This window comes from Pelodiscus sinensis, chromosome 9, assembly GCF_052426305.1.
Source record: "Pelodiscus sinensis isolate ZL-2025 chromosome 9, ASM5242630v1, whole genome shotgun sequence".
NCBI lineage: Eukaryota > Metazoa > Chordata > Testudines > Trionychidae > Pelodiscus > Pelodiscus sinensis.
The window spans coordinates 48879175-48901922 of record NC_143060.1 but is presented as its reverse complement, the minus strand read 5'-3'; the positions used below and the strand labels follow the sequence as shown (position 1 = coordinate 48901922).

General features: G+C 45.1%; 1 protein-coding gene across 4 annotated transcripts in view; it reads right to left on the bottom strand.

Annotated features, from left to right (window-relative positions):
- LOC102456902 (complement factor H-related protein 3-like) overlaps positions 1-22226 on the bottom strand; it is a 68531-nt gene extending 46305 nt beyond the window's left edge. The window contains exon 1 of one of the 4 annotated variants that reach the window (XM_075936713.2): positions 22069-22226. In XM_075936713.2, the coding sequence (XP_075792828.2) occupies positions 22069-22129 (61 nt within the window). In that variant the 5' untranslated portion in view covers positions 22130-22226. Of the gene's footprint in view, positions 1-22061 lie in introns of all 4 variants that reach the window. The other 3 variants (XM_089780573.1, XM_089780572.1, XM_075936712.2) reach the window with 3 other exon arrangements.
- Positions 22227-22748: the final 522 nt, after the last annotated feature.

Here is a 22748-nt window from a genome sequence, read left to right as displayed (position 1 = left end):
GACGTCTCCGTGGATGCACTGCATCCTCACCGGGGGTCCCCTCGGAGTCGCGGGGTCCACGAGGTCCTCTCTGACCAGGGTCTGGCTTCTCCCGGTATCAACGAGGGCGTCTATACATAGGGGCTGAGGTGGACCTGTACCATCAGTCGGGGCCTCTCCTCCGGTCTGCCCTGGTACAGGGTGAGCGCCTGTCCGAAAGAGCAGTCCATAAAAGGGCAATCGCGTTGGAAGTGCCCCTCCTGTCCACACTCGAAACAGAGGTTTTCCTTGGGCTCGGGGTCCGGGTGACGCGGTACATCCGGAGGTGGCCCCCCTCCCTGACTCGCGGTGTCCTTCGGGGCCAGCCATGACCAGACCGGGGCTAGTCGCCTCTTCTTGTCCACCCCTTTTGCGTTGCGCCCTCCCTCGCAGACCCCTCCTTCGCCCTCCGGAGCCCCGTGCTGGATGGCGTGGCACGTGGGGTCCCCATCCAAGGCCGCCCGGGTTCGCCAATCCCCTCGGTGGTGAGAAAGTCTTCCATAAGGCCCACTGCTCCGGGCCAATGTCGGCGGACCCACCTCTGTCCCTCCGGTGGGAGTATGTGCGTGAACTGCTCCAAATAGACCATCTCAGCCACTTGCAGGCCGGTCTTCCCCTCTGGGTCGAGCCAGCGGCTCCTCGCCTCTCGGATCCTCTGCGCCACCGCCCGGGACCGTGCCCCGTCGGCGTATCTCATGTCCCAGAACTTCTGTCGTTGGGTCTCCGGGGTAATGCCCAGCTGGTCCAGGATAGCCTCCTTGACCCGGTGATAATGGAGGGCTTCTCTCGCCGAGAGGCCCCTGTATGCAAGCTGGGCTGGACCTGTAAGGTAGGGTGCCAGGATGGTCACCCATTGTTCTTCGGGCCACCGGGCCACTACCGCCACCCGCTCAAACATCACGAGGTACGCCTCCGGGTCGTCTGAGTGGCTCATCTTGGTGAAGCGGATCGGGGCCTGGGGGGTTCGCCCCCCGTTGTCTCCCCTCCCCCCATCAGGGGCAGAGGTCGGTCACAAAGCTCCCGGATCAGTTGTCTCTGCTGCTCCTGGGCTTGCGTCATCAGTTGCTGGATTAACTGCGTCTGTTGGTGGTGGTTTTGGTGTTGGGTTTCCACCATCCATTCCAACAATTTGGGGGTCTCCATGTCTGGTCCGTGGCATCCCGGTCTGGTTCCCCTGTGTTCTCCCCAGGAGAAACCCACCGTCAATACCCCACCAACAGTACCCACATTCTCTACCACATGTGGAGAGGCGTGGCGCCGGGGCGACCCCCTCCGGGCCGCACAGGGCTGCTGTCCTGCCCCTCCGTCGTCCCTCACCCAAGGTCTCCGTCTTTGGTGCTCCCTACACTCTGGTACCCTGCCCCTGGTGCCCTGCAGGACCGGTCCACAATTGGGTTGACTCACTGGTGTCTGCGCTGGTGGGGGAGGATAGGGGGGCTTGGGCCTGCCCTCACTCCGAGCCCCGACCCAGGGCCCTAAGGTCTGGGGGGTGCTACCCCCAGTCCTGGTTGGTGGGGGAGAGGGTCCCCTTAACACACCAACCCCCTGGGTTCCAGTACCCTGCCCTGGGTCGCTTCCTACCTCCCTCGTCGCATCGCCATGGCAGCTGGGTCTCTCGAGTGTCCGTAGCCGGGGCCCGAGATGCCTCCGCCTGGCCGCCCTCCGTCCGGCAGCAACTCCTCCTCTACTCCAGCAGCGGCACTCCTTTTGAGCATCCCTCCCCAATGACGTCTCCTGCCGCGGGGCGGGGCCACCTCCTCCGCCGGGTGGTGTCATCCTGCCGGGCGCTTGCGCTGTCTGGCACGGCGGGGCCGAATTGGAGTCCTGTCCTCCCGGCCCGGCCAGGACCGCGGCGGCGCAGCTGGACGCCGCTCGTGTGGGCTCGCACTCGGCCCCACCCGTGGCAGAACAAGCCGCTTCTCCCCAGCACTCCGGGGACAGCACTCGGTCCGTCAGATACAGCTAAGATCCATGTCAATCGTGACTGGCTTCATGCTGCTGTATCTGAACCAATAGCACAATCCTGCCGACTACGCCAATTCTGTCAGCCGACGGTCAGGGCAGTGTGTGTGTGTGTGTGTGTGTGTGTGTTTCCGAGAAAAGGTTTAATGTCCGTGTCTTTACTGCTAGGACCGGGGTCCCATCGCAGAGGGTGGCCAGCAGGCCAACAGACGCCCCTTTATATAGGAAAAGCTTATTACACCTTAGATTTTAGTTGCTAGAACACAAAGTTCCTTCACAGCGGGCAGCCTAGAGAAGGCTGAAAAGTGCCCCAACGGATCTGTCACCTGGGAGTGACACAGATCCAAACACCCAAGCTCTTCCTATGACTGTCCCTTTATGACCGGCTGAAGTTCTTTTAAATTGTGCTTGGTTCTATTACAGCAACTGAAGGAGTCAGGTTAAAGCTTAAACAGTTACAGGTTTATTAAAGAAGCTTATAAATCATATGGTTACAATGGCTATTGCTCTATTTCTTAAATACTAGCAAATATATATAGGTCTTAAAAATGGTTACAGGAAAAAAAGGTAAAGATAGAAAATAGAAATAATGGTACCAAGTGACAGCTTAATCTTTAAAGAGCTATAACACTGTCTCTTTGGGAATCATTTCTGGACATCAACCTTGAGCAGCCAGTACTCTGACTGCTCAGTGTGACCATGAAATTCAGAGGCATTGCCAGGAACCTCCAGATGAGTGACACCTAACTAGCCCATTAGTGAAATGCCTCTATACTTGGGAGCGGTGAGCATACGAGATTTGCTTGGCATACATATTCTCGATGTGTTGCTAATAATTAGATGTTTAGAACAGCAATATAAAGTTCTTTCACTGGATCACACAGGCCCATATTGCTCAGAGCCCTGTGAGAAAGAGTGGGTACTTAAATTGACCAGTTTTTTTCCCTTTGAGCCCCATAGATAAGGAAAGATAACCTACACCCTGAGCCCTCAGAAAGAAATGGAGGGGGCTAAATTAACCAGGTCATGCCTTGAGCCCTCGGAGGGTATATGAGTGTTCCCTGGGTTATCTGCAGGAAACAGGAGAAACAAGGTTTTCAGCTTATGCAGTGCTCTTCTTCAGGACAGTTCAGAAAAAAAATGAGGGAACAAGTAGATGGTATAAAACTAGGATGAGTGACTCAGAATCTAACTATGACCCATCATTATTTATTTGTTTTCTTTTTACCATTCATACGGGACAAACAGAGTGCCTGGCATGTTACCATTTGGATGGATAAAATACACAACTATTAATCTTCCCTGTAGAAGGACTGAGTTTAAGACATTTTGTCAAATAAATCATAGCATATTGTGATAGTTTATACGTTCAGCTTTGTTAACTTACACCATATCATGTAATTGACACAGTTGCTTTATCCATGTCCATCAAAGTAAACTTTTATTTTATTTGGGGAGTGAAGGGGGGGGAATTCTTGTTATGTGTCATTCTAACTATTATCGGAAAACTTTATGCACAAAAAAAATGAAGTCTTGCAGTGAGATGCAAAGGTGTATCCTTGGATGACAATCTTGGCTAGGGGAATGCAGGAGCCAGACTGGAGCAATGAAGTAGTAACACTTACCCTGCTCCATCCTGATTCTATCCAATGATGCCATTCTGCTATATAATGCTTAGTATAGTGCAGTGGTTCCCAGTCTTTTTGATACTAGTTTCACATTTATATGTCATGACAAAAGGCATTAAGAATTTGACTGCTTTCTCAGATAAACATGAATATTCATTTATATAGCTCACCCAAAAATCAATCATGGAAAGTTTATCAAAGTTCTCTTTTAAGGCAGAGTCACAGGAAAGTTCAATTAATGAATCCACTTCGGATGCATTCAATTTTAATATTTCTTCATTTTCGATTTCAACAGTAAACGGGTTCTTCATCCACATTTTACTGGAGTCAGTTGGAGGAAAATATTCATTTAAGCTTGATGTTAGCCACAAGAGATATTCTTTGATTGCTGCAGAGATATTAGTTTCAGCATATTTTTCTTGTAATTCAGTTAAAATACAGAAAGATTTAAAGTTTCTCTTGTTAACTTGCTGTGCCCATAAATGAAGTTTTTAAATTGTTGCCTCTATTTTGTGAGCTTTGAAAATATTAATTTTAGTGCCTTGTAAATTCAGACTTAACTCATTTAAAAGACAAAATATGCCACATAAGCAAGCCACCATTGTTAACCAATCAAATTCATGAAACCTGTCTTTAAAATTAAATATAACATATTTTGCCGATGGAGGGTGTCACTCCAAGAACAATAAAACTTCATCCTTCATTTCAAAGAATCGTTTCAAAATGTTTCCTTTTGATAGCTATCAAACCTCACAGTGTAGTAAGAGATGCTCATACTCACTTCCTAATTCGTTGCACAAAGCAGTAAAGATTCTGGAATTCAAAGGATGAGATTTTATATAATTTATAATCTTCACACATTCTTGAAGAGTGGAACTCAGAAGTGATGGTTTTCACAGCTAGTGCCTCTCTGTGAATACTATAATGCACCTATGCACAGTCTGATGCTACAGCTAGAATGCGTAGGACAAGCCCAGTGTGAGATCCTGCCATTGCTTGAGCCTCATCACTGCTCAGTCCAACACATTTTTTCCAGTCAATATCACTTTGAATAATAAAATTGTCGATTAGCTTAACAATTTTGACAGCCGTTGTTCTTGTTGGAAGTGCTTTACAAAATAAGAGATCTTCTTGAATGCAGCTTTCGTAATCATATTTAACAAAACACATCAAATTGGCATCATCGGCAATATCAGTGCTTTCATCCATTTGTGATGCAAAAAACTGACTATTTTGTATTCGACATACAAGAGTTTCCTCAATATTTTTCACCATATCTTCAATTCTATATTTCACTGTATTGTTGGATAAAGACAGCGAACCCAACTGATTTCCTTTCTTCCTCCATAAAGTACGGGATGTAATAATATGCAATGCAGGAAGTATTCACCAACAGAATGTGGATAACCTGTCTCGACTATTAGTTTTGAAATTTCATATGAAGCCAACACAAAGTTTTCATTTGAAGAGCACATAGAAAGTGCACTTTTCATGTTTTTTTTAGTAGAAAATAATTCATTTTTCTTATTTATGAAAAAATCTGTGGGCTTACTTGTGTATTCTGGATGTTTGCATTCCAAATGGCGTTTCAGTTTTGATGGTTTCATGCACTTATTGGATAGTTCTGCATGACAGATTGGCAAGCGATTGTCACTACCAACACTTATAAAACCAAATTTCAAATGCTCATTGGAAAATTGCAGGTCCAAGGAGTTTTAATCTTCTTATTCTCACTTGTGTTAGGTAACACATTGTTAGAATGTTTATTAGTTGTATTTCCCATCATATTCTTCAGCCATTTATTCACATTGAAGATGAAAACGAGAGAGTATTTAATTGAAAATAAACAAAGAAAACTTAAGCAGTTAACTTAAGAAGACGTACACATTGTCGCACCACACAGAAACAAACTAAGACTGATGTGTCACGTGACACAAAAACCGTTGACACAGGCTCAGCCACATGAAAGCATGCGCACATCATGCAGTAAAATACTAAATGTACCAAATTAATAGGATTGTGCGTGATAATTCGTATATTTTCTGAGGACCAGTATTTTTTTTCCGAGGACTGGCACTGGGCCGCAGACCACACTTTGGGAAATGCTGGTATAGTGCAATGGAATTCTAAAGAAAAAACAAATGTATATGTACTTACTAAGGCACTGTGGCTTGGGATCCCAGCCCTCTTTAGTACATGTGGCGTATCTTTCGTCGGTTTTAGGTGTGTAACCTTGATCACATTGGTAGTGAATTGTCCTACCTAACGTTGCTGGAAACATTTGTTCTCTGTAATATTTATAAGCCCTAGTTAATGCTCCATTTTCTATATGTGGATAGGCACAGGGTACTTTGAAAAAGAGATAAATATATATATTATTATTACAAAGCGCATGCAAGAAAAACCCAGTTTGTAAAGTGTTGAATATTCACATGCTAGTTCTCTTCTCACTGGTAATCTTTTCCTACCTAGCAGGATCTGATAGTTGCATAGCAGCTTTCTATTCACAGACTCCAAGAAGCACTGCCCCCTTCTTTGGACACTTTTTGGAAGAGGTGGGAGGAAAGGAAAACTCTGTAAGATTCCACTCACAGTTTACCTGAATTGTTCTACTGTTTAACAGAGGGTCCTGTCCCCAGAACCCACATATTGAGGGCGGGGAGATCTTCTCATTATACAGGGATAGCCACAAGTGGGCAAGATAGTGTCAAGGAGGTGACTGAATCCCCTCCACACAAGACAGGATTGAGCCTCATAGAAACAGTTTCCTCCATGTGCAGATCTAGGAGGCACTTCCTACAGTTTTCCCAGAAAATCCAGAGTTCCATTAGCAGACAGTTAATTTATAACAACACTGTAAGGCTCTAAATCTCCTCCCGTGCTCTCCACCCCCCACCCCGCCTTCTCTTTCACCTTCCTTTTTATCTAATTTTGTTACCTTGGGATATTGAATAATGTGTTGTGTTTAGTGAAGTTAAAGGAAGTAGCTAGTTTTACTTATATAATGTGAATAGAAACCCAACCCCAGATTCTGAAATCCTTTGTTCAATTTTTATTCAGGCCCTACTCAATTATCTTTGCAGACAGTGGGATTTTACCCAAAGAAAGCCTGAATATACGTCTGAGAAAGAACTTGTTGATTTGGCTTTGGAAGATGGTATAAAAACTAGGACTTTGGTGTATGTGAGTGTTTATTTTCTTTTTACCATACATACAATACAAATAGAGTGCCTGGCATGCTACCGGTTGGATGGATAAAATATACAACTATTAATCTTCCCTATAGAAGGACTGAATCTCACACATTTTGTCAGATCAATCATAGCATATTGTGATGTTTTATAGTTATTTACAGCTTTGTTAACTTACGCCAGGGCTACTCAACTTTGGAAGCCCCGAGGGCCACAATGATACTCACAGCACATGCAGAGGGCTGCATCTTAAGTGTGGTTGCATATACATGCAAATATATATGCAAAAATAGCATCTTTCACACTGACGGGCGTGAATAAAAAGATGAAGGCAAGACTACAAAACACACAGGTCCCATTTAAATCAGTTCTGCTGATATTAATAAAATGCAATATTTACCCAATTTCTACCCATATGACAGCACTTTTAATGAGCAATAACAGTCCTGGAATTTAACTACTAAAACGCATAGCAACCGAAAACCATTCTATTGACTACTTTTTTGTTTTGGCTCCTACCCGCAAGCCATGTGTTGAGCCCCACATAAATTCTAATCGCACCGTGGGCTGCAAACAAATGGTCCATGCGCCGCGTGTTGAGTAGCCCTGACTTACATCATATCATGTTATTGACATAGTTGCTTTATCCAAGTCCATCAAAATAAACTTTGTAAAAGGAAAAACCCTGGAAATATGTCTTTTACATTATCGATTGCAGAAACTGTATAATCGTTTGAGTTTTGACATTCTAAAGTAAAAGCAACTTACAGATACATCTTGGAATAGGTAACCAGCCATTCTCTGTGCATTCGGCAATGTTGTGTCTATTATATGCATCAAAGTGAAATCCTGCATTACAGCTCACTCTGATTACATCCTTTTCTCTAAACATTCTCCTTTGAGGGTGGTAGGTTCCATTAGTCACTAATGGAGGATCACATCTAATTTCTAAACCGAAATACACAAACAAGTTTAACATCTAGAAACAGGACATGAAGCTATAAATCCCCCTTAATTAAGGTTATTAGCATTTGCCTTTTTTTTTTTTACTAGCTTTACTAACATTGTCTCATCTGAATATCTTTTGCATAAAATTGGCACAGTGAGGTTTACATGGATTTGGTGAAGTCTGTTGTACTTCTCCAATCTCTCAGAGTATTTACTAAGGTTAGCTGGGGAGAAAAAGGGAGGAAATTCTTGTTATGTGTCTTACTGAAAAACATTACCCAAAAAATGAAGTCTTGCCGTGAGACCTAAAGGTGGTCAGACGGGATCTGTCGAGTCTCTTTGGCAGTTCATTCCACACTTCACCCCTGTTGTGTCTGGTTGGATGGAATAATTAAGCCCAGAGTCTAAAGTATTAACATGGTCCTGCCATAGTATGGCACAAACATGCTCAGGGGTTTAAGTACAGAATTCTGAGACTGCTTGGTGCCATGGAAAACAAGTTATTGGAATCATGTTAATTTTTTAAAGACAGAAAAGAAAGGAAAACAGTTAAAGCATTTGAAATGTAAAGAATCAAATACAGACTTTATTTTAACAATATCCCTTTCACTTTAGCTCTAGAGGTTTTATGAAGAACACCCTCTGTCTGACAGTTTTTAGATACTATTAAAGATGGTGCTAACTTCTCTAAGGCTATGTCTAGACTGCAAGCCTCTTTCGAAAGAGAGCGTCTAGACTGCACGTTGAACTTTCGAAAAAGCGGCTTGCTTTTTCGAAAGAAAGCATCCAGTGAGTCTGGATGCTCTCTTTCGAAGAAGCCCTATTTACATTGAAGAACGCCTTCTTTCGAAAGGAACTTTCGAAAGAAGGCGTTCTTCCTCGTGAAATGAGGTTTACCGCCATCGAAAGAAAAGCCGCGTTCTTTCGATTTAATTTCGAAAGAACGCGGCTTGTGTCTGGACGCAGGGGAAGTTTTTTCGGAAAAAGGCTACTTTTCCCGAAAAAACCCCTGAGTCTCGACACAGCCTAAGGGAAAAGGGAAGTTACTTGAGACAGGCTGGAAAAGCGAAGTTACTCACCTCGGTGCAGTAACTGTCGCTCTTCGAGATGGTGTTTCCATGGGTACTCCACTATGGGGTAAGCTTGCCCCGGTGCTGCAGACAGAGGCTTGTTAAAAGCAGTATCCAGCCTCATTTAGCACAGACACTTTAATTGATGAGGCTCCCTGCCCTGACCCCGCCGAATCTCCCTTCTTTTTCTGCTATTTATTTGTACTCTGGACCCCTTGCTTCATTCATCTGAAAAAGTAGGTAGTGCCCACAAAAGCTCATGCTATTATCGTAGTCTCTAAGGTGCTCCAGGTCCATTCTTTTTTTCTTTTCTTTTTCTTTTTTATACACAAAAGGGAGAAGAAGACTAGCACAAATACAAATACAAATACAAATACAAATTATCACCTGTAATACCATTAACTCACAAACATCCCACTCTCCCTACCTTTAATATCAGCAATTCACAGACACTTACCTTCCTTCCTCCCCCTTCCCACCCCCCCGCATCCCCCTTCTGTTCTGCAATGTGATTTGTCCTTTTCATATTTGTTCATTTTTTTTAAATTGTATCCTTTGGTATATATGGTTGTGACTACTTTCTTCCACTATTTGATCTGAGGAAGTGGGTCTGGCCCACGAAAGCTCATCATCTAATAAACCATCTTGTTAGTCTTTAAAGTGCTACATTGTCCTGCATTTAGCACAAATACAGAACGCAGCTTCTATTTCTGGTGCTGACTCTTAGTGGAAATTTCCCTGCTGGAAAAACAGAACTACGGCAAACACTCCTCCTCCCCCAGGCACTTAAAGCTCTGACAAACTTGTATCAGCATTGGGCTGTTCAGGGCATTGCTTTTAGCTGCTTGTTTGATCTCACACTCAGAGCAGTGTTTCAAAATATACCATCCTGGCCACCTAAGCCAGGTTTTTACTAAAGATCTGAGCTTACAATTGTAGTAAGTGAGCTTGAGTTCACTTATTACAACACTTTTTTTTTCAGCAAAAATACCTTATTTCTGGCTCACCTGCACCTCTTCAGAGACTTTCTTGGCCAGTCATAAATGGAGATGCAACATCTAATGTGACTGGGAGTTGATTTACTAATGGCTTTGTGTGCATGATCAGCTCCTTGAACTGACTTTGGAAATATTTTGGCAAATATTTGAAAGGACCAATGTATGAGTTTATATCAGGGGTGGGCAACCTCAGTCCCAGGGGATGGATGAGGCCCCCGCAAATTGCCTGGATCTGGCCCCTGAGGCTCAGGGCTCCCCAAGCTTTGGGGAGCTCATGGTGCTGAAGCACACAAAATCTACTAGCCTGAGCCCCCATGGGCTCTGGCATGTGAGGGGACTGGTGGGAGTGTCTCTCTCCTTCTCAGTCAGGGGTCACATCCATGAGGGTTCATTGAGGGGGTTTTGTTATTGTTTTTGGTTTGCTTTTCACTTGTATATGCCCCCCCAACTAATGTTTCTGAGAGTCAGCAGCCCCTGTCCCAGAAAAAAGTTCCCTACCTGTAGCCAGACAGAACCCTCCCCACTCCCCACAACCTCCATTTTGCTTGCTCCTATAAGGTGCCTCAGAGCACACAGGGCATAGAGAGCAATAAAATCAGCATAGTCTTTGAAGCCTTGACAGAAGGACCAGATGTGCTGGCTCATCATGACCCTGGACAACTGTAAACATAGATAAGAGGGTGGTCAAGCTAATCACTGACCAAGAGTCTGCGAGAAACTGCCCTTGACTGGCACCTATGTTGATACGATCACACACAGGCATCCCGGAGAGGAATCTCCCTCTGAGCAAAGAATGTCCAGTTCTCCCAATTTAGTTCTCTCTCTCTTACAAGTGTAAATTACGTCGAAACTCCCTTGTAAGAACTGGCATCACAAAGGCGAACCAGCACAATTTGGCATCGTAGATAAGAAAGAGAATATGTGACCCCATGGGTATAAAGATGGACCCAGAAGCACACTCACTCTGAGTGTCAATCTACCATCTACCTGCTGGTCGGGTTAGGTGATTGCCTCCCGAGGTCCACGGGGACGCCCACCTCGTATTCGTCTTTCCAAGGAATTGAGGGACTGATCCTGGCCTGACATGCTGGAATCGAGGGACGCAGAAGGGGGTAAAAATTGTACCCGTATGTGTCTTTTTGTTTTAGTGCACGCATAGAATAGATTTCTTTAAAGATTAAGCTGTCACTTGGTACCCTTATATTTTTCTCTCTTCCTTTTCCTTTGTAAGCATGTTAAGATCTGTATTTGCTAGCAGTTAAGAAATAGAACAATAGCCATTGTAATCACATGCTTTATAAGACACTCTAATAAACCTGTAACTGTTTAAGCTTTAACCTGACTCCTCCTGTTGCTGTAACAGAACCAGACACAATTAAAAGAACTCCAGCCAGTCATAGGAGCAGACACAGCATTTGGGTTCTGTCGCCTCCACGGGGCAGATCCTTGGGGCATCCGTCAGCCTTCTCTAGGCTGCCTGCTGTGGAGGGACCTTGTGTCTTAACAGTCAAAGACTCGGATGTAAAAAGCTCTCCCTGCAAACTCTTGGGGCAGCCGTCATCCTTCTACAGGCTGCCCACTGTGAAGGGACCCCGGTCCTAGCAGCTAAAGACTTGGGTGTAAAACTTTAGGGCGCCCGTCAGCCTTTTGGCTGCCCGCTGCGAAGTGACCCCGGTCCTAGCAGTTGAAGACTCAGGTGTATAACACACGCACACACCACACACCGCCCTGACCATCGGCTGACACTACTCCTGGCTTCTATGTTTATCTTATGCTTATGACAAAGACGACAGACACATTCTACTTTGGCTCATATTCACCAAATTACAGTGATGAAATCTGGAGAACGCTCATGTGAAGGAAGGTGTCTTAGATAGCTGTAAGAGAAGGGTGGGGGTTTTTTTGTTTTTTTTACTGATACTGTCAGATCATTCTCGAATTAAATCGGATCCTGATGAGTTGTGCATCACTTCATAGCTCAATACACTTGTTGAAGCTGAATGAGTCAGAAATTAAGAGCACTAGTTTGTAGATAATAGCAAGGATTTTTAAAAGCTTCTCATAGAGGATTGGGTGATTTGTAAATAAATATAGATCATTTCACTTCTGGTTTGAGGGTGACCCAGTTAAGTAGTTTCCCCAAAGTAATATTTATATCATGGCCAATTGATGGCCAGCAAAACAAGTTCAGTTTTGTCTCGACTCTAGTGGAGAGGTATCTATGTCCTATAAAACAGCAGCACAATTGACATTAGTGAGCTCCCTCATTAGCACTGAAGCAGAAATGCCAATGACTGAGTAGGTATAGAGACTGACATGGTGCTTTCATCTGTAGAGGTGTCTTGGCAGGACAGGCTTGAGGCACATGGATGGCATGAAAGCCTGTACCAATGCTGTGTACAGATTATGAGGCCAGAAGGAACTACTGTGATCAATGGACCACGTATGATCTCCTGCATAACACAGGCCTTATTGTTGCAAGAGAACTGGACTTAATATATCATTTTGTGAGCTCAGACACACTTCACTGGAAGTGAAAACACCACATAGTTGAGAATCATTCAGCTTTTGTCTCTGTAAACAGAACAGTTGCACAGCTTCATTGTTGCTAATTCGGACTGCTCAGCCCCATGAAGCTCTCACACAGGAACTCTTTGATCATTCTCACAGGCGACGTCTATACTGAAGGCTTTTTGCACAAGAACTGTTTTGCACAAGAGTTCTTGTACAAAAGGTCTTAACACAAGAGCGTGTCCACACTGCCATGTGCTGTTGTGCAAGAGCACCCGTGGCAGTGTGAATGCTCTCTTGTGCAAGAAAGCTCTGATGGCTGTTTTAGCCACAGGGCTTTCTTGTACAAGAAACCCCTGTTGCCTGTCCACGCTGCTTCCTTGTGGAAGAGCTCTTGTGCAAGAGGGCTTATTCCTTGTGGGAAGAGGAATAACTCTTGCACAGGAAGCCATGTTTTTTGACGTTTTACTGTAAATTTACTTGCACAAGAACTCACATGCAGTGTAGACGCTCTGCAAGTTTTTGCACAAGAACACTTGTTCTTGCGCAAAAAGCATGCAGTGTAGACGTAGCCACAAGGTTTTTGGGGAGCTCTGCCTTATTCCATCCTTGATGACAGGACATCTTCCCACACACAGCATTGTGCATAAAGCCCAGGCTTATGGACACATTCACTCAGCATTCACTCCCGATCACTCGTTGTGATTTAGAAAAGACTGATATCTCGCATAGCAACCTGCAGGAAGGAGAAAGAGGGGAACTTATTAGCACACTGTCCAGGAGGCCACATGTGTGTCACACACACACATACACCTCCTGCAGGCTGGCAAAGTAGTACTCTGTCCAGCAAACCATGTGTGTTCCCTGCTACTGGCCAGATCTGGTGTGTGCTGGACTCAGTGGGAAGCTGCCCTCTTCTACACACCCCTCCCACATACAGGTCCCTGACCTGGCTATTCCCTTACCATGCCTACTTGCCTCCAGACCAAGTGTGTCCCGATGCTCTGCTGAGACTTCTGGGCAACTGCTGCACAGTGCCCACTTTAAAGCAAACATTTGGCTTTGCATGGAACATTTCTCCATTGTCTTTACAGAGGCCTTTGGGGTACACTAGGGGTATGTCTACACTACCCCGCTAGTTCGAACTAGCGGGGGTAATGTAGTCATCCACAATTGCAAATGAAGCCCGGGATTTGAATTTCCCGGGTTTCATTTGCATGAAGCCGGCCGGCGCCATTTTTAAATGGCGGCTAGTTCGAACCCTGTGCCGCGCGGCTACACACGGCACGGAGTAGCTAGTTAGGATTAGGCTTCTAATCCGAACTAGCTGTACTCCTCGTGGAATGAGGAGAGGGAACAGTGTGCCAAGGGGAACAGGGGACAGGTTTATGCAGCAGGGGGCATGAAGCCAGCAGGGGACAAGTTTCTACAGCGGGAGGCAGGGTGCCGGGGGGCAGGTTTCTGTAGCGGCGGGTGGGAGCAGGTTTCTGTAGTGGGAGAACAGGGGGACAGTTCTGTGGTTGGGGGCAGGGGAGAGGAAATGGGGGCAGGAGGGTGGGGGACAAGGTTGGCAGCTAAATGAATTCTCACTGCTCCTTGTAACTACCTTTTAGGTACTAGAAAGCTTTTATTATGTCCCCTTTGTCTTCTCTTTTCCAGACTAAACAAACCCAGTTCTTTCAATCTCCCCCCAGAAGTCATATTTGCTAATAGTGGAACCAGAAACAGTATATTTTGAGATTTGTAATGAGTGTTAGATCCTACATTTGTAGGGATGTTCCACAAGATAATATCTAAAAGACACATAAAACAAAACAAACATTGCTCAAATTGGGAAAAAAAGAAAAGAAACATTGTTAACTGGATTTGATTGTGGCTGTTTTCCTATATATGTTTAAGGGAAGAAACTGGCCAAAACAGAATTAAATCATAAACCATTAGAAGCATTTTGAAGAAACAAATGTTTCAAGTAAAGAAGTACAGATTATTTTGCACAATTTCAGTGATTTCATTCAATATCTAGACTAGATATCTCTTCTGTTATGGAGTGAATTCTTGTTCACATAATAACAATTGAAGAAGGGGGTCTGAAACATAAGCCTATGTATCAGAAGCCTGATAGGAGGCCCAGGCTTAAGAAGGCAGAACTATGCTGATAATAAAGCAAAGTTAAGCTGTAAGTACAAGGCATGCCCTGCTCACAGAATGTGGCAAACATGAGGCTGATATTGCCAGGCACAGAGCACTCGCACAAGCATATTCCAGAAAGATGGTACCAGAACACCTTGACAATAGCACATTCCTCAGAGATAACAGGAATACACTGACCCATCCTAAAGATGAGGTCAAGAAGACAACATGTTGAACAGAGATGTTTTGATCAAAGCAACATGTACAAGATAACAGGAGGCCCCTGGAAACATCAAAGGTTGGCGCCCTGATACATCTTTATGCACTGATAGAAACGAGTTATACATCACTCCAGACATAGCTCAGAGGGACAGTCTTTGTCCAACCAAGAGGGCAATGGAAAGTCCCATCACTGACTGAGTGCTGTGTTGCAAGGGGAATGCATGTATTAGTGATCTGATAAGAGTTTGCTGGATACTAGAACCATGCTTCATTGACAATAAACCTAACCAGGTACCTTCATCCCTTATCCATTTTGTGATATTTGGGTGGTTTGCTGGAGGTCTGCTTTGCTGTCTGTCTGTGCGGAGTTGAGGAGGCACACAGAGGGAACACACACATGCAGCCAAACATTTAGCAACATGTGACAAGAATTCCACAGTGGTACAATTATGTATTGCCTTCCACAAATCTTCATTTACCGATAGGAGTAATGAATCAAGCTAGCTGAAGTTCCTGTGAGGAAAAGAAAGTTCCTCATGCTTTTCAGTTCTCTTTGCACTCCAGAGTAACTCAGAAAATGCAATACAACCTTTTCTAGATACTGCATTGGTTCACTTTAGTGTTCTGTATCAGGGAGCTTTTAGAAATGAGTTTTCTTTCTATTTTGTCCAATTTCTACGCATAAGTGCATTGATGAAAATGCCAACATTGCCTTTTCAACTAAATTATGCTCATATGGGGAAAAATGTACTAATCTTATGCTGAGTATTACTTGCCTGGTCGCATGAATAGGGATGGCAGGACCAGACTCGCATTTCCATGACTTTTCAAATACTGAATATTTCTTAGTAGTTGCTTGAATCTATTTTATAACCATGCAGTCCTCACCTCTCAAAATTCATGATTACAAAGCCTTGCCAGGATAGGCAGGGGTTAAAATATGACTATTGCTCTTCCCCATTCTTATTTCTAACATCATAGATTCATGGATTTTCAGACCGGAAAGGATCTTCTAGTTCGGCCTCCAGTATAACACAAAGGATCGAATTTGACCAGCCACTTCTATTTTTAGTTTGATTAGAGCATATCTTCCAGAAAGACATACAGGACTTGAGTTGAAGACATCTAGACATGAAGAATCTATCAGTTCTCTTGGTACTTTGTTCCAATGGTTACAAAAGTTGTGCCTCATTTCTAATTGGGATTTGTCTGAGTTGTCTCCAGCCATTGGTTCTCCCTATGCCTTTCTTTACGTTAAAGCACACTTCAGTATCTGATATTTTCTCCCCATGAAGATCAATGTATGCCTTACTATTCCTTTTGAAAAGAAGCTCGTTTAGTTTAGTCTGAGTATCTCATTGTAAGGTATTGGTCCAGATAACTAGTTGTGTCTCCTTTCTGTTTCCTTTCCATTTTTTCAACATATTTTCTAAAATGTGGACATCAGAACTGGGTATGATTTTCCAGTATTGGTGTCACAAATGCTTTACGTATAAGTAAAAAAAACCCACCCCCCTACTTCTACTTACTCTACCTCACTTTATACAATAATTGCATTAGACTTTTTGCCTTAGCATCACGGTTTAGTTGTTTTCCACTATGATCTCTATAATCTTTTCGGAGTCACTGCTTTTGAAGGTACAGTACATATTATTTGTGAGTACTATTTGAGGATCAGGACCATCGTTGGCTAGCAAAATAAAAGTAACAGAACAAGCAGTATAAAATGAACAAAACCTGACTTTTGCAAGATGGATTTGGATGCCATCCATTTTCGGTACATTCTGCATCAGATCTTTCACCGAATTTATATACTTTATTACAAGTAAACTGCAACTGCTCATGCTCCTTGAAAACTCTCTTTAGAGTAATTACTTTTCCATTGTTAATTGTTGGTGACTGGCAGATTACCTCTAAAGATGAAAGAAACAAAATCCATAACCATTTGTGATGCCTAAGAGAACATCCAAAAGAATTTATTTTGATATGGTTATTTTAGAATTATATTAATCAGGAAATAATAAATCTGTGTTTCAGCACAGAATTTAAATAATTAGTCTCTATAGAAATATAAAGGCCTATCTAGACAACGGGATAGATATCTTGAATCTTTCTTCGGATCTGGAAGATTTGTTTGGGTTAAATAAACAGAAGGCAAAGACAAGTCAGTGTCAGGAAAGGAGCATCACTTCACCATCAGCTTTAAACAACATATTTAATACCAGTCTTCCACTTTTGAATTAAAAGAAATAGGGGGACACCAGAACCTAAAAATAAAATATGATAGGAGTGCTCTGTCTTAAGCAGTATTTCAGGAGAAGTGAAAAAGAAACCTTTAGCATTAGAAGCTGTACCACATGACCCAGAGGAAGGGATCACAACAGGTAAGCCTCATGTGATCCCTCTCCTGTCACCCATTTCTAGACAAACAGAGGCTAGAGACACCATTCCTACACAACCTGGCTAATAGCCATTGATGGACCTACCTCCATGAATCTAGCTAGCTCTTTTTTGTGCCCCGTTAAAGTATTAGCCTTCACCACATCCTCTGGCAAGGAGTTCGACAGTTCAACTGTGCGCTGAGTGAAGAAAAACTTCCTTTTGTTTGTTTTAAACCTGCTGCCTATTAATTTCATTTGGTGACCTTTAGTTTTTATATTGTAGGAATAAGTAAATAACTTTTTCTTATTCACTTTTTCCATGATTTTATAGACCTCTATCATATCCCCCCCTTAGTCTCCTCTTTTCTAAGTTGAAAAGTCCCAGTGTTTTTAATCTCTTTTCATACGAGACCCGTTCCAAACCCCTAATCATTTTTGTTGCCCCTTTCTGAACCTTTTCTAATAGAATCATAGAGCTGGAAGAGACCTCACAAGGTCATCAGGTCCAGTCCCCTGCCCAAAGCAGGACCAATCCCAACTAAATCAACCCAGCCAGGGCTTTGTCAATCTATCTTTTTTGAGACGAGGCAACCATATCTGTACACAGTATTCAAGATGTGGATCTACCATGGTTTTATATACAGCTTCAGGGACAGTGTCTCCAGGGATGATTGACCGTCTCTCTTTATTCTCCCCAGCCAGACCAGCTACAAGAGGGGGGCAGGCAATGCCACCTGAGGCACTGCCCAACACCAGGGGAGCTGCAGGCTGAAGCCCCCAGGAAGACGTGATGCGGGAGCATGTCTCCATACTCTGGGCCCTCCATGAGACACTAGTCCAGAAGGTCCGGTAGGAAACGCAGTGGCAGAGAGAGACATGGATGGAGTTGCTGCAGTGGGGACACAACATGTGCGCGACAATGCAGGCTCTCCTCACTCATCCGGAGCCAGCTCCTGCCCCTGCTGCCGCTCCTGCCCCAGTCCTTGGTCCTGACCACCTCTCATGCCAGTCCGTCCCCCCTCCCATGCCTGACCCTGTTCCCCCTCCATGCCAGATGCTGCTCAGGCCCACCCTCCTGCTTCTCCCCCTAGCCTCCCCGTTCCCCCCGGCCCTCGTGGTTGCCCAGGTCATCACACATGAAGCAAAGGAAGTACCCAAGCCACACACTAGTCCTAGCCCCTGAGCCTCTCCTCCTCCCTCCTTCCCCTGTAAGCTCCCTCCCCACTCCAAGGTTCTCATTCCCCTTCCTCCCTCCTCCCACCCATTTCTAGGTTCTTTCCCCGGTCCCTTCCCAGTAACTTCTATCCCAAATAAATAACCAGCTCTTTTTTTCAAAACCAAACCATTTTTTATTGTCTCTGCAGGGGAGAAGGTTGGAGGAAAAGAGGGGCTTGCTGGAGGAAAGGCAGAGAAAGTTGATACACAGGCCCCAATGGGGAGGCCCAAGGGAGAATGTCACTGGGTCCTTGTGAGAAGTTCTCCCTCAGAGCCTCCCGGATCTGCACCCCCACCTGATGGGCCCGACAGATGGCAGTTGAGTTCGGCTGCTCAAAGGCCCTGCACTCCCATCCAGCCTCTGCCCCCCACCCTGGAAGGAAAGCCTCTCCCTTCCTCTCCATGATGTTGTGCAGCACACAACATGTAGACACCACCTGGAGGATGTTCTGCTCCCCTACATCCAGGCCAGTCAGGAGGCATCTGAACTGCACCTTGAGAAGCCCAAAGGTGCATTCAGCCTGCATGCAGGCCCTGCCCAGCCGGACATTAAAGTAGTCCTTGCTGGGGTCAAGGTATCCGGTGTAGGGCTTCATGAGCCACAGCACAAGAGGGTAGACCTTGTCCCCCATGATGCACAGGGGCATGTCCACATCCCCGACCCTGATGCTGTGGTCAGGGAAGAAAGTGCCAGCTTCCAGCTTCTGGAAGAGTCTGGAGTTCCTGACGACGCGGGTGTCATGTGCCTTCCCCAACCAGCCGATGAAGATATCCAAAAACTGGCCACGGTGGTTGACCAGAGCTTGCAGGATTATGGAAAAATAGCTCTTGCAGTCAATATACAGAGATGCTTAGTAATTGGGGGCCCAGATGGGGATGTGGATGCCATCAATAGCCTCCCTCCTTCCCCGCAGTTGTGGAAGCTCATGGTGACAAACCAGCGACTATGGGATCCACGTCACCGAGGTGGATGACTCCAAACAGAAGGACAGTGTTGACTGCCCTCACCAGCTGCAGAAGGAGAGAAACAAACCAAACAGACTCACAGGGGTGCCAGAGCCCTTGGGAGGATGGCCAAGCCATCCTCATCCTTCCCCCCCACCCCCACCCAAACACAACAGGAGCCACCCCCTATATAGTCTATCCCCATTAGCACAGCTGTGTTAGGTTTGGACTGGAGAACTGCCCAAGGACAGTGGCTTCCTCCCACCTTCTATCCCACTCACTCCCACCCCTCCTTTCCCTAGGGTTCCCCTTTCCAGCACGTCACCCCCACCTCTGAGACTGCAGCCTGAGAGCACCATACCTGCATGTTGAGGGCCCCGATGGTCAACTTCCCCATGCCAAACTGGTTCCCGGCAGATCAGTAACTGTCCGGCATGGCGAGCTTCCAAATCATGATGGTGACCCGCTTCTCCAGGGGGATGGCAGGTCTTATCTGGGCGTTCCATCACATGAGGGTAGGGGTGAGCCAGGCACACTGCTCCAGAAATGTCTTCTTCCTCAAGTTCTGGAGCCACTGCTAGTTGTCCCACTGCTCCATGACAAGCCGGTCCCAGAAGCGGTGCTCCACAGTGGGTTACATCTGAAAGAGCTGCGCTCCCACACACATGTTGAGTGTCTCCTCAAGCAGCTTGAGGTTGCGTTCCTGCAGGGCCTGGAGGGCAGTCTGCAGAAGCTGCAGCATGACAGTTATGGCTGTTGCATGTCCAGGGGCAGCACCGGCTCCATAGCAGGCAGCTTTGTGCTGTCCAAACACAGGGCAACCAAAGCATGCAGTGGAAATGCTTTGCTGTCCCTCAGAGCGGTTGGCAAGCAGGAGAATAAACAGCTGAGACACAGCTGTACGGGGGGGTCTCTTTAAGCTTGCGTCTCAGATAGCCTCAAGCAGCAGCTCCAGGAAGTCACTGCTGACCTAATGACCTGCCTGAAGCGGTTCCAGGTGGCCTTAAATGCAAGATAGCATCCAATCAGTGTGGGTGCTCTATTTTGAAATTGCAAATAGTTTTTCAATACTCTTTTTTGCGTGTGGACGCTCAATTTAGAAATAAAGTATTCCGGAAGAGATCCAGAAAGCAGGGGCTCGTCTACACATGGACATTAATTCAGAGTATGAATTTAAAGTGAAAAGCAGCTCGTATATAGTCTGCAATCAGGTGTGTTCACATAAAATAAATGGTCTCAGTGAATGGAAACAAGATGTAACAGGAGTGCCCTGCCAGAAGCAGTATTTCAAGGGAAGTAAAAAACCAGCATTTTAGGTACTCAAAAATGCAACCCCCTTCATCTCTGTGGAGGAGCATTGAGACTCCGCCTTAAGAAATGAGGGAATAAAACATCCCCTAATACCTCAACCACCGACGTGATGTAAAGACGTGAAGTGGAGCTTTCCAAAGCCACGTGCACGACTAGAGCTACATCGCAGCAGCTCATCGCTGCAGCTGTGCTATAGCTAGTGAAGATGCTGGGTGCTGATGAGCTACAGCCACACCTGGATCCCTTTCTTCAATAATAGCTTCTTTGCAGCTTTCTTCTAGGCTTGGTGATCACATAGGCCCAGAGCAATCAACTGCTTCCCAAAGTCCTAAATGACACTGGACTTCCAAAATAGCTAGGACCCGGTCTGTGAGTGGCTTTGTTGTCATGTCCTGGAGACACCTCCCCCCTCCCACACACCCAATATGTGAGTTGTGGGACAGAACCCTCTGCATAGTCCATGACAAATTCTACCCCTTGCTTCAATGGGATTATTTGGATAAACTTTGAGTGGACCGTTAAAAGACGTCCCCTAGGACAGAAATGCTAACCATAGTCCTTAGAGCGCAAGTGAGGCAAGGATACTACAAATAAAACTACTTCTCTCTACAGTCCTGATTCTTCCTCAGAGCAGGTCCTCTTTAATAAATTTCAAATGGAACTTCCTTTGCCTCTAGCAAACCCAAATAATCCTTATCTACCAAGAAATCACCCAAGCTCCTGGAAAAACCATACATTGCAAAGTGCTCCCTAATTTTTCCCATCCATCTGTGGAATAAATTTTGTTATGTGCACCAAGGTTTGTATAGGTGTGCACCATCAGTAGAAACACATGCTGCTGGGCTGTGGGTGCTCTGCTAATCACCTGGGTGGCACTGGAATCTCTCCTGAGCAGCTGCTCAAGCACTTCGCTTACAGGGAACACTGCTGCATGGCAGATTTATCGTATGTGATTATTGGGAATGCACAAAGCAGAATGGGTGTCAGGAATGAAAAGGCCTGTTCGCCCTATAGGACCTCATATGTATTATCTATCCATACGCGACAAGCAGCACTGCATACAGTAGCTACACATCAAACCCATGTCTGTTTCCTGGAATACATAAACTGAATACAGGAGTGATACAATTTTTAAACATGCACACAATCAATATAATTACAGTTCACATAGTGGAATAGATAATTCCAGAGTAGAACTGGGATCAGGGACTGATGTACAGAGTGAATTTCATTGGCTGTTCTGATTACATAAGCAACCCATTCAAAATGCTGGGATGACTCAGGCACTTTTGCACTCCAATGTATCGGGGGGCGGGAGGAATATACCCAGCCCTGTTGTATCAGGCACTAACTCTGACAGGTGAAAATATTCTCTAGACGTACACAAAAAAGAGGCTTCATAACCTGTTATGTGGTACCTGTTCCTGTACCACACCTTGGCTCCTTGCACTATCAGGCTGGTTTAGTATCTATCCCTGCACACCAGAGAATGGTTTTGCAAAGTGCTGTTCAATCTTTTTGATTCATTTACCTCTTACCTTGTCCCTTGACACAGAAAGCCCAGAATAGCTGAATGATGAGGCAGCTCAGCAATATCATCCCGGCACTCAGAATAGTGGCTGTGGAGCTCTGATCATCTCTGGATCCTGCCCTCAACAACTCCTTTTGATGGCTCTTCTAAGCCTCCACTCCCCCTTGGCGCTTCGCATCCCCATCAGTCAACATCAAAGTACAGAGATAACAGGAGCACGCTTCCCTGGAATACAGCCCACATTGGATTTTTCCATGCTCTTCTTTGATTACACAGAAGGTCTCACCTCATTGCATTTCTGGGCTCTTTATAACATGCAGTTGTGCACAGCACAGATCCCTGATGAGAAACACACATATACACAGGGCTAGAGACATAATGACTGACTCTCACATTGCACAAGAAGAGAAGGAAAACATGCAACTGATGTCTACAACAGATTCAGCGTAGCAACTACTTAAGGAACGATCAGTGAGGTTAATATAAACAGATTTAACACTCTGCTTAGTACAGACAAATGTATTGCAGGACTGAACCTTGCACACACCATGATATTGGAACATCTAGTAGGTGGTTCACCCAGCCTGTGAATGTGGCAGGATCTTCAGGATGAATTTCCATGACCCCAGTCCACTTCTCACCTGAAAGGCATCAGCTGACAGTGGCAGCTGGACTGGCAGGTGCAGA